Source organism: Ruditapes philippinarum, unplaced genomic scaffold, assembly GCF_026571515.1.
Source record: "Ruditapes philippinarum isolate M1 unplaced genomic scaffold, ASM2657151v2 ctg14_1_1_1_1, whole genome shotgun sequence".
NCBI classification, from domain to species: Eukaryota; Metazoa; Mollusca; class Bivalvia; order Venerida; family Veneridae; genus Ruditapes; species Ruditapes philippinarum.
The window spans coordinates 244,931-259,515 of record NW_026851921.1 but is presented as its reverse complement, the minus strand read 5'-3'; the positions used below and the strand labels follow the sequence as shown (position 1 = coordinate 259,515).

Genomic DNA, 14,585 nt, shown 5'->3' with positions numbered 1-14,585 from the left:
GTTAGCGTTATACTATAGGCGCAACAATGGAAAATGGTTTATTTTCACTGCAAACGGTCTTTATTATGTGATAAATAGAATGTTATATTTGTGTAACTTTAATACTAAATTTATTGAACTTGTTGTAAAAAATCATATTATGCTAGCCACTGGCGAGCTAATATCATTTATTCCATGAGTTCAAAAAATTCAATTCAGTAATTCAATCCATTAAATGCAGTTTTAAACTCACACTCATTCAATATCCTCTGTATATTACATTACAGGTGAAAACGTTAGCTAAGAGTATATTGTCACTGTCTTCTATGTCGGACACTAGTAACAAGACTGCTGAGACAGAGGCGGCCAAATTTGCTGTCAGGATTCATCTCTTTAGTCTCCTGTTTGAGGTAACATATTTTGCTAGCACTAAGGGATAAAGATTTGGAGTCAGAGATAAAATAAATTCCACCTGTCCGCTTGTAGTTACGAGTAGAATTGATTTAAGAAAACTTGATGTAGGACAAGTAGAAAATGTTGCCTACACATTGGATTTAGAAGCTACACCTGCAGGACGAGTGACCCAATGCTTGTCCAGGAGAGAGTTTTGCACCATAGCTTATAATGTATCATAATTGTATAAGACAGAATTACTAAAGATAGATACTAAAGGTTAACTGTGGTATTTATATTACCAAAAATCATTGTTCTTGTGGACATAGACAAAATTTTAGTAGTGATTTGCAAGACCTTACTTTGTGAAAAAGAATATAGAAAGCTTTTTTGTAGACATTTTCAAGGCCATAGTAAATAAGAAATAAGGTCTTCGTTGAAGTACATCTTTTTACTAATGAAAACTGTTTACATACTAAAAACAAGAACAACAAAAACTGAGAGACTGTGAAGTTGTTTTTATTCAGTGGAAGTAATTTATCATTGAGGTTTGACTGAACAATTAACTGTTTACTGGTCATTTTTGTGTCGTCTCTACGGAGTAGTGGCGACATATAGGGATCACTTCTCCGTCGTATGTCTGTCTGTCCGTCCGTCTGTCACAAAACTTGTCCGGACTACTCCTCATAAACTACTGGTGCAATTTCATCCAAACTTTAGAGGAATGATCAGTACCAAGTCTAGTTGTGCATATTGTCAGCATTTTTCGGTTCAATGATTTTTGTAAGAGTTATGGCCCTTTAATAATTTTTATTTTTAAAGTTTGTCCGGACTACTTCTCTTATACCACTAATGCAATTTCAATGAAACTTTACAAAATTGATCTGTAGCTCAAGTCCTTGCGCACATTGCACGGGTTTTTTGGTTGAAAGATTTTTGGCCGAGTTATGGCCCTTTGATAAAAAGGTGTTTTTTTTCTATGTGTTGCCAGATACACAAAAGCTTGTTCGGACTACTTATCATAAAGAACTGGTGCAATTTTATCCAAACTTTACAGGAATGATCAGTACCAAGTCTTGTTGTGCACTGTCTGTCTGTCACAAAACTTGTCCTAACATGAAATTGGTCATCATGAGGCGACACCTGTACCAAGTCTTGTTGTGCACTGTCTGTCTGTCACAAAACTTGTCCTAACATGAAATTGGTCATCATGAGGCGACACCTGTACCAAGTCTTGTTGTGCACTGTCTGTCTGTCACAAAACTTGTCCTAACATGAAATTGGTCATCATGAGGCGACACCTGTACCAAGTCTTGTTGTGCACTGTCTGTCTGTCACAAAACTTGTCCTAACATGAAATTGGCCATCATGAGGCGACACATGTGATCACTGATCGCTCTTGTTCTAGAACCTAAGTTTACCTAGGATATTATTTACATACAGGAGACTATGATGCCATGTGCAGAAGCAGTAGAGAACAACAATCTCACAGATCTGCTAGTACAAGTGATGATGGCCGGTAAAGATTATCTCATGGCAGTGAAAAGTGTTAGCACCCCCAAGTATGTATTCAGTAATGACTTCGAGTAAAATTTTAATTGTCTTGGCTCAAAAAAATATATTCTTGTATTAAATGCAATGTTTGTAAATAGCTTTCAGTGGTATTTCTAATATTTCACTCATTTGAAATAAGTTAAACCTGAAAATGGATTCTTTTATTCTTATGTAAAAGATAGAATATGCAGTTTTGATTGTTTTCGTATTTCATGTTGTTATATTTTTTGTCAACTTTAGGTGGCTGGCACCCCTGTTACTTCTCCTGGACTTGTATGAGAAAGTTTCTGTCATTTCAAAAAGGAAAGCTGAAGCCGAAAAAACTTTGGTAAGACAACTTTGTAAAACAAAATGCCTGGTTTGAATAATGTGGTGATACTAATAGAATCAGTTGGAGTCACTAATTCAATATCTGTGTTTAAATATTTTCTTCACTTTTTGATAGCCTTCTTCATTGCACTTGCCTGGTACTGCTGTTGGTTGGAATCTTGCTAGGGGACCCCTCCCCTAAACAAACACACACACATGACCCCTGGTTTACATTACAGTTTTGTTATTAAGAGGGTCTCACTTGTGTTCAAACACTTTGACCACAGCTTGCAGAAGGTTGTTAGTTATAATCTTGGAAATAAAATTTAAAAAAAAAAAAGAGGAAATTTAACAGTTCAGTTTTGTACAAGTAATGTATTTTACTGTTTAACCATGAATCTATAAATAGATGTTTGTATAAATGCTAGGCTGATTGTCACACATGGAAATGGTTTGATGACACTAGTGGACGTTGGTGTAAGTACAGTGCTAGTAATAATAAGACAATAGACGATGCATACCAGGCTGGTGAAAGTAGTGTCAAGTTTACAGCTGGCAGGAGACGTTATACTGTGTACTTCAGTTCCATGGTTCAGGTACAACACTAGTTATAGTCATTACAGTGATGTTTTATTTATATAAACATGAATTTGTGAAACAACAAAAGAATTGCTCTCAATTAACTAATGTAATACTATATTTGAAATCCATTTGTTTAATTATATTTCTCAAGATGAATGACAATTTTCACAAAAAAAAAAAAAAAAAAAAAAATTTCACTGGATTTGACGTACTTTCTATAGTCCTTGATTTATTTTGCAATAGAATTTTCTCCTCTGCAAAAGGTCACAACCACCATTCCTCTTTTGCTGAAAAATTCACTGTTCTTATACATGTAGTTTATACATTTTATGGGATTATTAAATTGTTCAACATCTGGCGAACGCTGGATTGACATTGATATCTAACTTAACCTGCAACATACTTAGGGAAAACATTTTATTTCATATGTATAATTATTTCTTTTGAATCGATGGTCATGTGGTTGTCTTAAAAATGGAACTAAAACAGTGAAGACTGTTTCTTTACTTTGAACAGATAAATGAGGACACGGCTAACAGGCGTCCGATCATGTTGACGTGTCTGTCACAGTCGGAAGTGAAGCAGTCTAATGAGAAGAAAGAAGAGAACACAACAGAGAACCAGTCTACAGAAAGCAAGATGGACACAGACTCTGAGATGCCGTCAACTAGTGCTCAGAAAAAAGATGCTGTTGTTGTACATGGCCTTTCTACAAAACAAATATCAAACATTATTAGGTAATAATAATTACAAATGTTGCGGTTCAGAATATCCATCCCGTGGGGACCTGTCCATTGATTGGTAACAAGCTTGCCGAGACTGCATGTCATTTAAATGTGGTTCTTTCATAAAATGCGCTAAAATGATGTCACTGTATAGCACGCGGCTCATCTGGCCACCCCTCATGACAGATGAAATTTCTGGCATGGGTAAAACTAACCCAAACACCAGTCTGATATGCAAGAATAGATAGAGTCTTATGGATTCAGTATTTAGTTTGTATTTATTTTATAGAGTTTTATTCATAGATATTGTATTATACATGAAAAAAGAAATGTATAAGTTTTATTGACTAGCACGTTGTGAAACAATATTGGTTCTATATAACATAAGTTTGTTAAAATGGAAATGGAAAAGCAGTGTGTGTTGTCAATGTCAGATGATTAAAAGCAATATTCAATTTCTTCATTGTGTAAATAATGTTAAATGCTGATATAAAATTACCATTTAAGTGACATTGATCAATGTTTCCTACCTGACTAAACTTAAGCATAGATACAAAATTGGTAGCAATTGTATGATATCCTTGATGATAGTGGTTAAGGTCCCTGATTTTGAAACGCATCACCTTCACAAGTATTGGGTGTGAATTAACAAGGCCATTCAATGCCCCCAGTGTACAACTAGATCAGCAGGCACTATGTTTTGCATTTCGATGTTCAGTTACTTAAGCCTGTAATCAGTGGACAGTTTCAATGTCAGGAAAGTTTGTTTTGCACTTCCAGCTGTAGAAGGATGGGTTAAGAAAAAAGATTTTGCTTAATTTTATGAGATTTTCATTCTAATTTCAGTTCTATAGTGAGTATGATAGGTGTACCAGTTGAGGCGGAGACGTTACACGCAGCATTACGACTTATTTTACGTCTTACGAGGGAACACAAATATGCACTACAGTTTGCTGAACTTGGTGGACCAAAACTGTTACTAGGTCTGACACAAGCCTCGGCTTTTCAAGGGTTCTTGTCACTCGTTACACTGATCTTCAGACATATTTTAGAAGAACCCTCGTCACTTAGATACTGTATGGAAAAGGTATGTGAAAGTGTTGTTGAATTCATACTCGACATGACTGCCGTGGTTACTCCTTGTATTAAATTAGTGATTAAAGAAAAGAAAAAACACAAAAAACAACTAAATTTAGTAAGCAATTGAAAAGGTAACAACTTTATCTGAAAAATGTATTTTATCCGATCTAAACACGAGTAGAGATTGTAATTTCGATATTGTAATCTTGGACATAAATGGTAAATGTCTGTTTCTAATTTTTAGATAGCTCTCTGATTTTATTGATACTATTTATAAATTATGAAAATTTTGTGTACAAGCTATTACCGTATAGTCGAAATTGTATTTGTACAGTATGAAAGTTGATTTATTTGTACAGGTTATAAAGAGTACATGTTCTGGGGCTGGTTCTAGTCTTAGTGGTGTGTCACAGAGGAGTGTTGGGGCCAAAGAAATGCATTATGTATTGCGTGTTTTGGGACCAGCTGCCTGTAGAAATCCAGCTCTGTTTTCTGAACTGGCTCGTCAATGTATGAGAATAGCTCTTCCACCACCATCAAAAAGAGGTATGTTTAGTAAAACTAAGGGCTTGTAACTTAACTTTTTAGAGGCCAGAGGTGATTTGCTTATGTTACAAGTACCTACTTGTGCAGTGTGACAAGGCTCTTTAGAGAGGGCTGATCAAATTTATTAATTTTATATAGAAATCTTTAAAGTGAGAGTATCTAATGTGTGTAGTTAAATGTGTGTATATGTTCTATAGCACATAAATGAACATGTCTGCTTCAATGAGAGGAGCTCAGAAGCTCTGTCATAGAAATTTTGTAAGTTTTAGCTTGAAAAATTTGTCTTGAATGTGGTGGCTAGGCACTGAATTGTTTCTGTTGTTCTAAGATTTATTGTTTGACATTATATAATGGAAGATGGTTATAAATAGACAAGTACATTTAAAAAAACAACAAAACACCAATCCTGATGATCTGTTTGTTTCCACAGATGATGATGAAAGTAGGCTAACAGGACCTAACTCCCCACAGATACTCAAATGTGTGTCTAGTGATCACCAAGCCACATCTTCCACCATACAGTCTCCAATGAAACTTGTCATAGAAAGTCTTATGGATGCTTTGATTGTTAAATATTCATGGAATACAGAAGATGGTAAGCTGTTTTCATAATTCTACAAAGATTTGGAAAGTTAATTACAAAAAAATATTCAAAAATGCTATTATTTTTATTTCTCAAAAACATTTAATTATTGTTAACTTGTAACAGTTTCCAAACAAATATTCATTTACCTCATAAATGAACTGTCTTTTACTTCTTTTGCTATGTTGGCAGTGGGCATAGACATAGTAAATGAAGATTTTGTATGGAATTCAAATAATACTTTGTGTACATTTTACTTCCTTTATGACACATTACTGAACATTCAACACAACTTTCTTCAGTTGTTAAACATCTAATATGCTCTAAATCCATTATTAAAACATTATTAAACACATGTTCAACATTTGTAAAGAATTGAAAAAATATGGATAGTTTCTAGGCTTAATGTGCCTTTAATATTTAGAATTTTTATATAAAAATCTCTTTAACTGACCATGGAATCTACTTAAGTGAAAGCCAAATGTTAGAGGACATGTTGAAAAACAAATGCTAGTTTTGTGTATAACAAAATGATAACAATGATTTTAAACTGTGATGTTTCTGAATTGACATTTATGTTATGTTGCAGGTAAATCTAATGATACTACAGGAAAGGGTTCACAGAGTTTAGCTGAAGTAATTGCAGATGTTGTCAATGAATTATCTGATAGACAGTCTGAAATAACACGACAAAACAGCACAGCAGAGATGTTACAGGCGGATGATGACACGCAGGTAATTCATTAATATCACCTACACCTGAAATTTCTGATGGAAATCTTCTTTGACGATGAATTACGACTCAAATGAGTTGTGAAGACTGCTTAAGCTGTATGAAAATTTATTATAGCAGCTGAGTTATTAATATTGTTGATTTGAAATCCCTTTATAGCTGTGGATTTTAATCCCAAAAGGGACTTTGGATTCTTTTTTGTTGGGAAGCCACCGTTGGCTAACAGATGGTTTGAGGTTTTACTGAGATGCCTGCTTGTGCCTTAAATAATGTACAAAAGGGCACCTGAGGTCTCCCTGTAGTAGTAAAACTTTAAAGACACAGTATTTGTTATAAATGGGAAATATGAAAATAGAAAAGATGGAGAATGTATGCTATTATAATATGTAGCAGGAATTACTGTTGCGGTAAAATACTGTTGAAAATTACAAGATGCATGTCCTAATGAAATGGGAACGTATAGATTTAATATGCATTCTTCTTGAGTAGGTTATCCCTTACAGTTTGAGTATTGATTATGATTTTCACTATGTCACCAAGCTTAAAGAGCGACCATCTAGCACATCTGCGCTGTCTGATAATGATCAATTTTGATACCTCTGCAAATTTGCTTTGATATTAAAATTCCTGAAACTCAATGCAGGAGAACACCATTGTCATTATAGGCGGATTTATGACACATATTCTGCAACAAGTTTAGTGTAAATATTGATGTTTGCCTTTTAAAAAACACTTTCACATTGAAATTATAGACTGGAAGTGATGGTGCAGCTGAATCACTGAAGACCAAAGAGAATAATGCTGCTGAAAACAAGCAGGCACAGCGACCATTGTTGACAAAGTCGTCAGTTTTACGCATGCTGTCGGAGATTATAAAATCGTATTGTAACTGCACTCAGCTTATAACACAGCATATGTATCATTCTGGACAATCTGAGTTGATAGTAGAGGTAAGTTGTTCTTGTCTGCATACACTTACAGATATGTGAAATACTTACAGATATGTGATATGTGAAATACTTACACATACAGTCGAGACTGCCTAAGCGACCCCCTGATTTAAACGACTCGCTGTCTTATCCGACCTTGTTTCAGTACTCTCAACATATTTTCCTATATAAATGGTCTGAATTAAACGACTCCCTGTCATATGTGACAAGCGACCCTAATTGTCTGGTCCCAATGCAATGTTTGGTCTGATTTAAACGACTTTCACACCTTATAATTGTCCGTTAATCAGATAAATAATACCTATTATAACACCCAGAGGGCCAAAATAATTAAGTCCAGTTATAATCCAGTAGCAAACAAAGTCTACACACCTCTATCTCAATTATACAGTTAACATGTATACATGCAGGTATCAAGTGACGTAGCAAGCATGGTGCAATCGATGTGTGTGTGTAATGTACATGATGGCCTGAGTAAACTGAGTTAAGACTTGTGTTAGATCTTTTTTTTTAATTAAAGAGTGCCCACGGAAGATTTTTAAGGCAGCATTTTTTTAATTTACCTTTCTATGGCTGCATAATTAATACGGAAAAAATATTGATACCAAACCAGAAAAGCTGTGGATATGGATATGTTTAAAGATCCTGTAACACAATTTTTTCATGGTTTTATTTCATAAATATGATGCTCAAATTAAGATTTGTCAATATTGTTAGTTCAAATAAACATTATTTATAAAGATATCACCCAATTTAACATTTCATGTGAATAAAGGCCATTAAAGGGAGGTAATTAGAACTTTATTTTCTATAAATTCTAAGTCAAATTTTCCAATAAGAAATCAATGCATGTAATTTATTGATTAAATATAATGTGCACAAATATTTGTAGTACACATTTTACATATTCTTTGATGTTTGAAAATTGTTTTATTTGCATAATTATATCCATATACAATGTACATTTTTTTGCAAGTGTGATATACACACGGTAACAATGTCAATCACAAAACATACAGGATCTTTAACCCTTTCGCTGCCAGAGGGTTATTGTTTTATTGTTCACCTATTTGCCGGAGGATTTTCTAAGAAATTACTATATTATTAATTAATATAATTATTATTATTTGTTATTAGTATTATAATAATTATATATGTTTCTAAATCTGTTAGTATAATAATAATTATTGTCGATGGTATAATTTTCTTTATATTTATTATTATTTTTATTATTATTATTATTAATTTATTATTATTACTATTATTATTATAGAAACGGCTAAAGCCGTCCATATGGCAAATACGCCGAAAATAACAGGGACGGCTTAAGCCGTCCCTATGGCAGTGAAAGGGTTAAGTCATAATGGTATATAGACAGATAGATAATATTTAAATTAAATTTTCTTTGAGACTGTATTTAGAGACTCCCTGTCATATGTGACCTTTTTCTGAAGATCCCTTGGAAAGTCACATATGACAGTCTAGACTGTATATGATATGTGAAATACTTACAGATATTTTAAGTATTGCACAGATATGTGTAATACTTGCTCAGATATGTGAAATACTTACAGATATGTGAAATACTTACAGATATGTGAAATACTTACATAGATATGTGTAATATTTACACAGATATGTAAACTACTTGCAGATATGTGAAATACTTACAGATATGGGAAATACTTACAGATATGGGAAATAGAAATTACAAACAAATATGTTGATCTTGGACATTGGATCTAATGATCATACATCTTTCACTGCTGATTTAAATATTAAATGGGAAAAATAGTCTTGTTACTTGAGGAGAAATTGGTAATTCCAGGAAAGCCTGTAATGTTGATTGACCACGGAGATCTGAACAAATAACATGATAATATCGGCGTAAAAAACAGAGAAACCATGACACAAATGTTGACCCTGTCTTAAAATATTAAGCGATAAAGCTTTATATTCCCCGAGTGAACAAAGTTTGAAAAATTGAAATGTTAAAATAATACATAAAGTTAAAGAATGTATTGTCATATTTATTCTGTTCTTTAACAAAAAAAAATTATCTATTCACTTTACATTACAAAATATTTTATTTCAGGACTGCACGGTATTAGGTTTTGTATTGGATCATCTGTTACACCCTCAAGGTAATGTTGGCGACGCAGACTGCCCGGCACTCAGTCGTGTGTTCATCGCGAGCATAGCTTCGTGTAATCACAGTCCTGAAGCTCAGCTTGCTCTGGTTAGTGAAGTGAAATCAGCATTACAGAGAGCTCTCAATCTGCCGGAGAGTTCGGATAAACATTCCAGGGTGCAGGCATTGACCGGCATTATAAGCACAATGATAGAGTCATGCCCAACACAAGGACAAATCCCCAATCAAGTGTTCAAAGGACAACAGAATATTATGAATAGCATAGTAAGAAACTTATTGAAACGTGGATTAGTGACTGATTTAGCACGTATTCCGTATAGTTTGGATTTATCTAGTCCGTACATGGCGGCAACTATTAACGCCGCTCTGAAACCATTGGAAACATTAACACGTAGTGTTAACATGAACAGTCAGAATGTGTCTGCAAAACAGAAAACAAAGTCTATAGTGGAATCTGCAGATGTTCCAGAAGTTAATACTTCTACCCCAAATACTCAAGGTATGTTGTTTGTTTTGTTAGTTTCTTTTATTGTTGAGGTTTGTTTTTTTGTAACACTATCTAAACAGTAGTTATTTTAGGATATACAGACAGTTTTTGTATACAAAAAAAATAAAATAAACAAAATCGTTATGCTTGGAAAACTTGTAGCAGTTATGACTTTCCTGTTTCTCCAGTATAGTTAGACCATCTTTTGAATCTGTGCATTCAGATAATAAATCCACACTGTTAGCTGCCTTATTATAAGAATCTCTTATTGACTAAGACATTTAGCATCACTCTCTCTCAATTATACTGTTATACCAGTAACATGTAACATTTCCATGATGTTTTGTTATTTGTAGAGGTAGCGTCGGCAAGTTTAGCCGACACTGGTAATACAAGTGAGGTACAGATAGAGGAAGTTCTCAACACGCAGGCCGATGATCTAGAGGAGACTCACCAGGATAGTGTTATAGAACCGACGGGAAACGAACCGTCCGAGCTGGATGACGTGCTGGATGACCTTCTAGAAAGGGATCGTACCACAAACCCCGAATCTCAGGTCATGGGAGAAATAATTATGGAAACTGGTGAGATTAAAATTTTCTTAAACATGTATCTGTTTTGAAAAAAAGAAAGAGAAATGATATAATTTAAAAAGGCCTAGGCCATCCTTAAAAAAATGTTTGTTTGCAGTAACCCGACCCAGAATTTTCAAGGTGGGTAGGTAGGTCGATTTTTTTTATTTATTTTTTTTGATTGAACTGTACTCTCAAATAAACATGGAATTTCAAAATGCTGGACAAAATATGCTTTGATAATCTGGTAACAATTAAAAAATTGATAACTGAATTCTTATTTGATAAGAACTACATTTTATTTCTTCTATTAACCTTTAAAAGAAGGAAAACAAAGCACAAGGCATAATTTTCTAATTCAAAAAAAAAAAAATTTTTATCCAGACCATGAAAAAAAATTTGAGTAGGGGAAAATTTTGTGAGTCGGTCGCGTTACTGCAAACAAACATTTTTTTAAGGATGGCCCTAGAGCAAGAAAATTAGTCATTGCCGATGTCTTGTGTTAATAAAATCTTGCAATGTTTCAAATGTCTATAATGTTGTTTTTCTTGAGACTAATTTTTGTGGCTATTGTTTACATTGAAATGACTTTAATGTATTAAAATAGTATTGTTGTTGTTTTGGTTTACAGATCAGAATCAGGAACCAGATGTGCTGGTAGATGTTGATATAGAAGAAGGAGAGATAGATGATCACCATGACTCACAAATGATCAGTCAGATATTATCCGAGGCTGACCTTGACATTAATGATACAAGTAGTATGTTTGCTAACTGTTTGTTCTGAATGTTTTGAGAAGTTTGGTGTAAAATTCTATCTAAATTGTGTTTATAATCAAGTTTGTTAAAATCAGATAGGTGATACACATTTCAGATAATTTTTAGTGTCAACTGGTAAAAAAAGAATGATGGGTGATGCAGACTTTTGTTGTTTGTATATTCTTAAATCCATCAGATAAGCCTGCATTTAACATTTTGTTTTGATCAGAGTCAGGCTTGTGTCTTCAGACATTTCAGTCATTCATAATGACTATTTTGAATGCTCATATACTAAGCCCTTTACTTCTTTGACTTTGAATTCTCTAGTGTTAGGTATCTACCAGGTTTGTAGCTTTATCAACAAACAAGCCAGTGTCTTATATAATACATGGTGAGGTGCTTTGGTTTTCCTTCACCTGTTGTTACAGTGTGACTAAACAGAAAAATATATAATGTTTTTTCGAACTATTTGTACTTTTAAAGATTGTAATAAGGATTAAATGATACTAAGGGATTAACCTTTTAACATTTGACTGATTTAGACATGGCTGACCATATAGACGAAAATGAGGAAACTGCTGATAGTTGTTCAGACCCGGATGATGATGATGATAATGATGGTGATGATGATGATGACGATGATGAAGACGATGATGATGATGATGATTGTGGTGTTGATGATAACGAAGATGAAGATGATGAGGTGAGTTGTAGAACAACATTTTGGGTAAAAAAGCAATTTAATTCAGGGTTTCTACAGTCTTAAAAAGTGCTTAAATTTGAGTCCCTTTCTTAAAAAGTGCTTGAAAATGAAAAAAGTGCTTTAAAGTCCTTGAATTTGGTTAATCTCATAAAAGCGCTTAAATTTGCTGCAACTATATTAAAAATCGACAGTTAACAAAAACAAAACAAAACAAACAAATACGACGATCAAATTTGATAACAAAATTTATAAACAATGATAATGATTAAATTTGCTGGTCATACTAGAATAATTAAGTTGCACTTTACGTGAAAACATATTTTTAATTATCACATAAGGTACAATGTATGTTATTTAGCTGTCAAGAATAAAGTTCTAAATGTTTTATGACTTATCATTGGTTACAAATGATTTATGTGCAACAAATTGTGCTTGAAAAATGAGAAAGTGTGCTTAAAAAGTGCTTGAATTTTTGCATTGGATGTTTGTACGAACCCTGTGATTATTGTTGGAAGATTTTTCATAATTTCTTTAAATAACATGTTCTCTAAAGCTAGTTTAAACAAATTTGTTTCAGGAGTTCCTTCAATTTTATTTATCACATGAGCCTGCTTCTTTGATAAATTAGATGATATTCATTAATAAACTGAAGGTTATTTTTAGATATCATTAGCTATCTTCTTCCCATTCACATTAAATTTAGTGATGTGATATGGAGTACTTGGATAGCAATATTAAATCGATAACAAATCAAACTAGGACGTTTTGACTTCCTTGTTCAAGATGTTAACTACAGGCACATGGCAGTAAAGCTTTAAAATATATAAATTAATTAGAATATATATGAGAGTTTAGGAGTTTTTATGAGTAAAAACTCAAGAAAGATTTATACACCTTTCTAGTTCCAGATAAAGGATGTATTTAACCTGTATTCTGTGGCTGTAGTAAATGAATGATATCTTATATATATCAATAAATTGAAGTTTTTAAAACTTTTTATATTCAAGTGGATAAGCCATGCAGATTGAAATATCAATGCCATCTCACATTGTTGTCGTCCAGATTCATGCCAATTTTCATGAAAATTTTGAATATTTGTTTTAAACTAAAATATTGTAAGTGAAAGTAATTTACTCATTGAAAATGGCACTTACAATCTATAGAAATTACCAAAAACAGCCCTCCCTGCATTATTCAAGCAGTAGAAATATGTTGGTAAATACTGCAGAATCAGTCATTAATCGCACACAACATGTATATTATTAACTTAATCTTGAATCTTTTTACTCTTCTTAAGATTTTAGTACATTTTTCTCAAGTTAGAATTTCTTGAATCATTTTGGCTCATCTGGAGGCGTACAGCTTTGACACACTGAATTTTTAAACTGAACTTGTCCAGCTTTAATTAGTCCCCTACCGGTTTACCGGAGGGGACTTTAGGTTTACCCTCCGTCCGTCTGTCCGTCCGTCCGTCAGTCCGTCCGTCCACAAAACTGGATCCCGCGATAACTTGAAAAGTACTGAAAATATTTTTATGAAACTTGGTATATGGATAGATGGCAGTATGGAGATTATGCACGTCTTTTTCTTTTCTTCCTATGTTGAAAATTCTGGTTGCTATGGCAACAAATAGGCTGAAAATATGGCAAATTTTACACATAAACTGGATCCAGTGATAACGCAAAAAGTACTGGAAATATTTTTATGAAACTTGACATATGGGTAGATGGCAGTCTTGAGATTATGCACGTCTTTTTCTTTTCTTCCTATGTTGAAAATTCTGGTTGCTATGGCAACAAATAGGTTGAAAATATGGCAAATTTTACAAATAAACTGGATCCAGTGATAAAGCAAAAAGTACTGGAAATATTTTTATGAAACTTGACATATGGGTAGATGGCAGTCTTGAGATTATGCACGTCTTTTTCTTTTCTTCCTATGTTGAAAATTCTGGTTGCTATGGCAACACATAGACTGAAAATATGGCAAATTTTACACATAAACTGAATCCAGTGATAACTCAAAAAGTACTGGAAATATTTTTATGAAACTTGACATATGGGTAGATGGCAGTCTTGAGATTATGCATGTCTTATCTGTTCTTCCTATTTTGAAAAAATATCAGTTGCCTTGGCAACAAATAGGCTTAAAACATGGCAAATATAACAATATTTGTGATTAGTCAAAAAGAGCTGAAAATTTTTATGAAATTGCATCTTTAATTCAAGAGTTATTTCCTGTTTAAGAATTTTGCTTTTAAAATGTTATATTTTGGTAACAGGGATGTTTCAAATATTAACTTTAGAGTGTCCTTCAGTCCGTCTGTCTGTCTGTTCATAAAAACTGTTTCCTGTGATCACTTTTAAAGAACTTTTCCAACAAATTTACTTAAAATAGAGAAAAATTGAAACATTAGTGAATGGCCCTTCAGAATGTTGATGGGGTTCCAACCGGTAGGGGACTTATGGATTGCTTGCAA

At 33.3% G+C, this 14,585-nt stretch overlaps 1 protein-coding gene across 7 annotated transcripts in view; it reads left to right on the top strand.

Moving 5' to 3' along the window:
- The window catches only part of LOC132742732 (E3 ubiquitin-protein ligase HUWE1-like), a 90,923-nt gene that overhangs the window by 38,313 nt on the left and 38,025 nt on the right, over positions 1 to 14,585 (top strand). For all 7 annotated transcript variants that reach the window (XR_009627467.1, XM_060731220.1, XM_060731215.1 and 4 more), the window contains exons 35-48: positions 267 to 389; positions 1,816 to 1,934; positions 2,167 to 2,254; positions 2,664 to 2,831; positions 3,334 to 3,554; positions 4,389 to 4,629; positions 4,982 to 5,168; positions 5,599 to 5,763; positions 6,341 to 6,486; positions 7,237 to 7,434; positions 9,530 to 10,085; positions 10,430 to 10,657; positions 11,277 to 11,405; positions 11,946 to 12,106. Coding sequence is in view for 6 of the 7 variants with exons in the window: in XM_060731220.1 (XP_060587203.1) it covers positions 267 to 389; positions 1,816 to 1,934; positions 2,167 to 2,254; positions 2,664 to 2,831; positions 3,334 to 3,554; positions 4,389 to 4,629; positions 4,982 to 5,168; positions 5,599 to 5,763; positions 6,341 to 6,486; positions 7,237 to 7,434; positions 9,530 to 10,085; positions 10,430 to 10,657; positions 11,277 to 11,405; positions 11,946 to 12,106 (2,730 nt within the window). In the remaining variant the exon portion in view is untranslated. The remainder of the gene's footprint in view (positions 1 to 266; positions 390 to 1,815; positions 1,935 to 2,166; positions 2,255 to 2,663; positions 2,832 to 3,333; positions 3,555 to 4,388; positions 4,630 to 4,981; positions 5,169 to 5,598; positions 5,764 to 6,340; positions 6,487 to 7,236; positions 7,435 to 9,529; positions 10,086 to 10,429; positions 10,658 to 11,276; positions 11,406 to 11,945; positions 12,107 to 14,585) is intronic.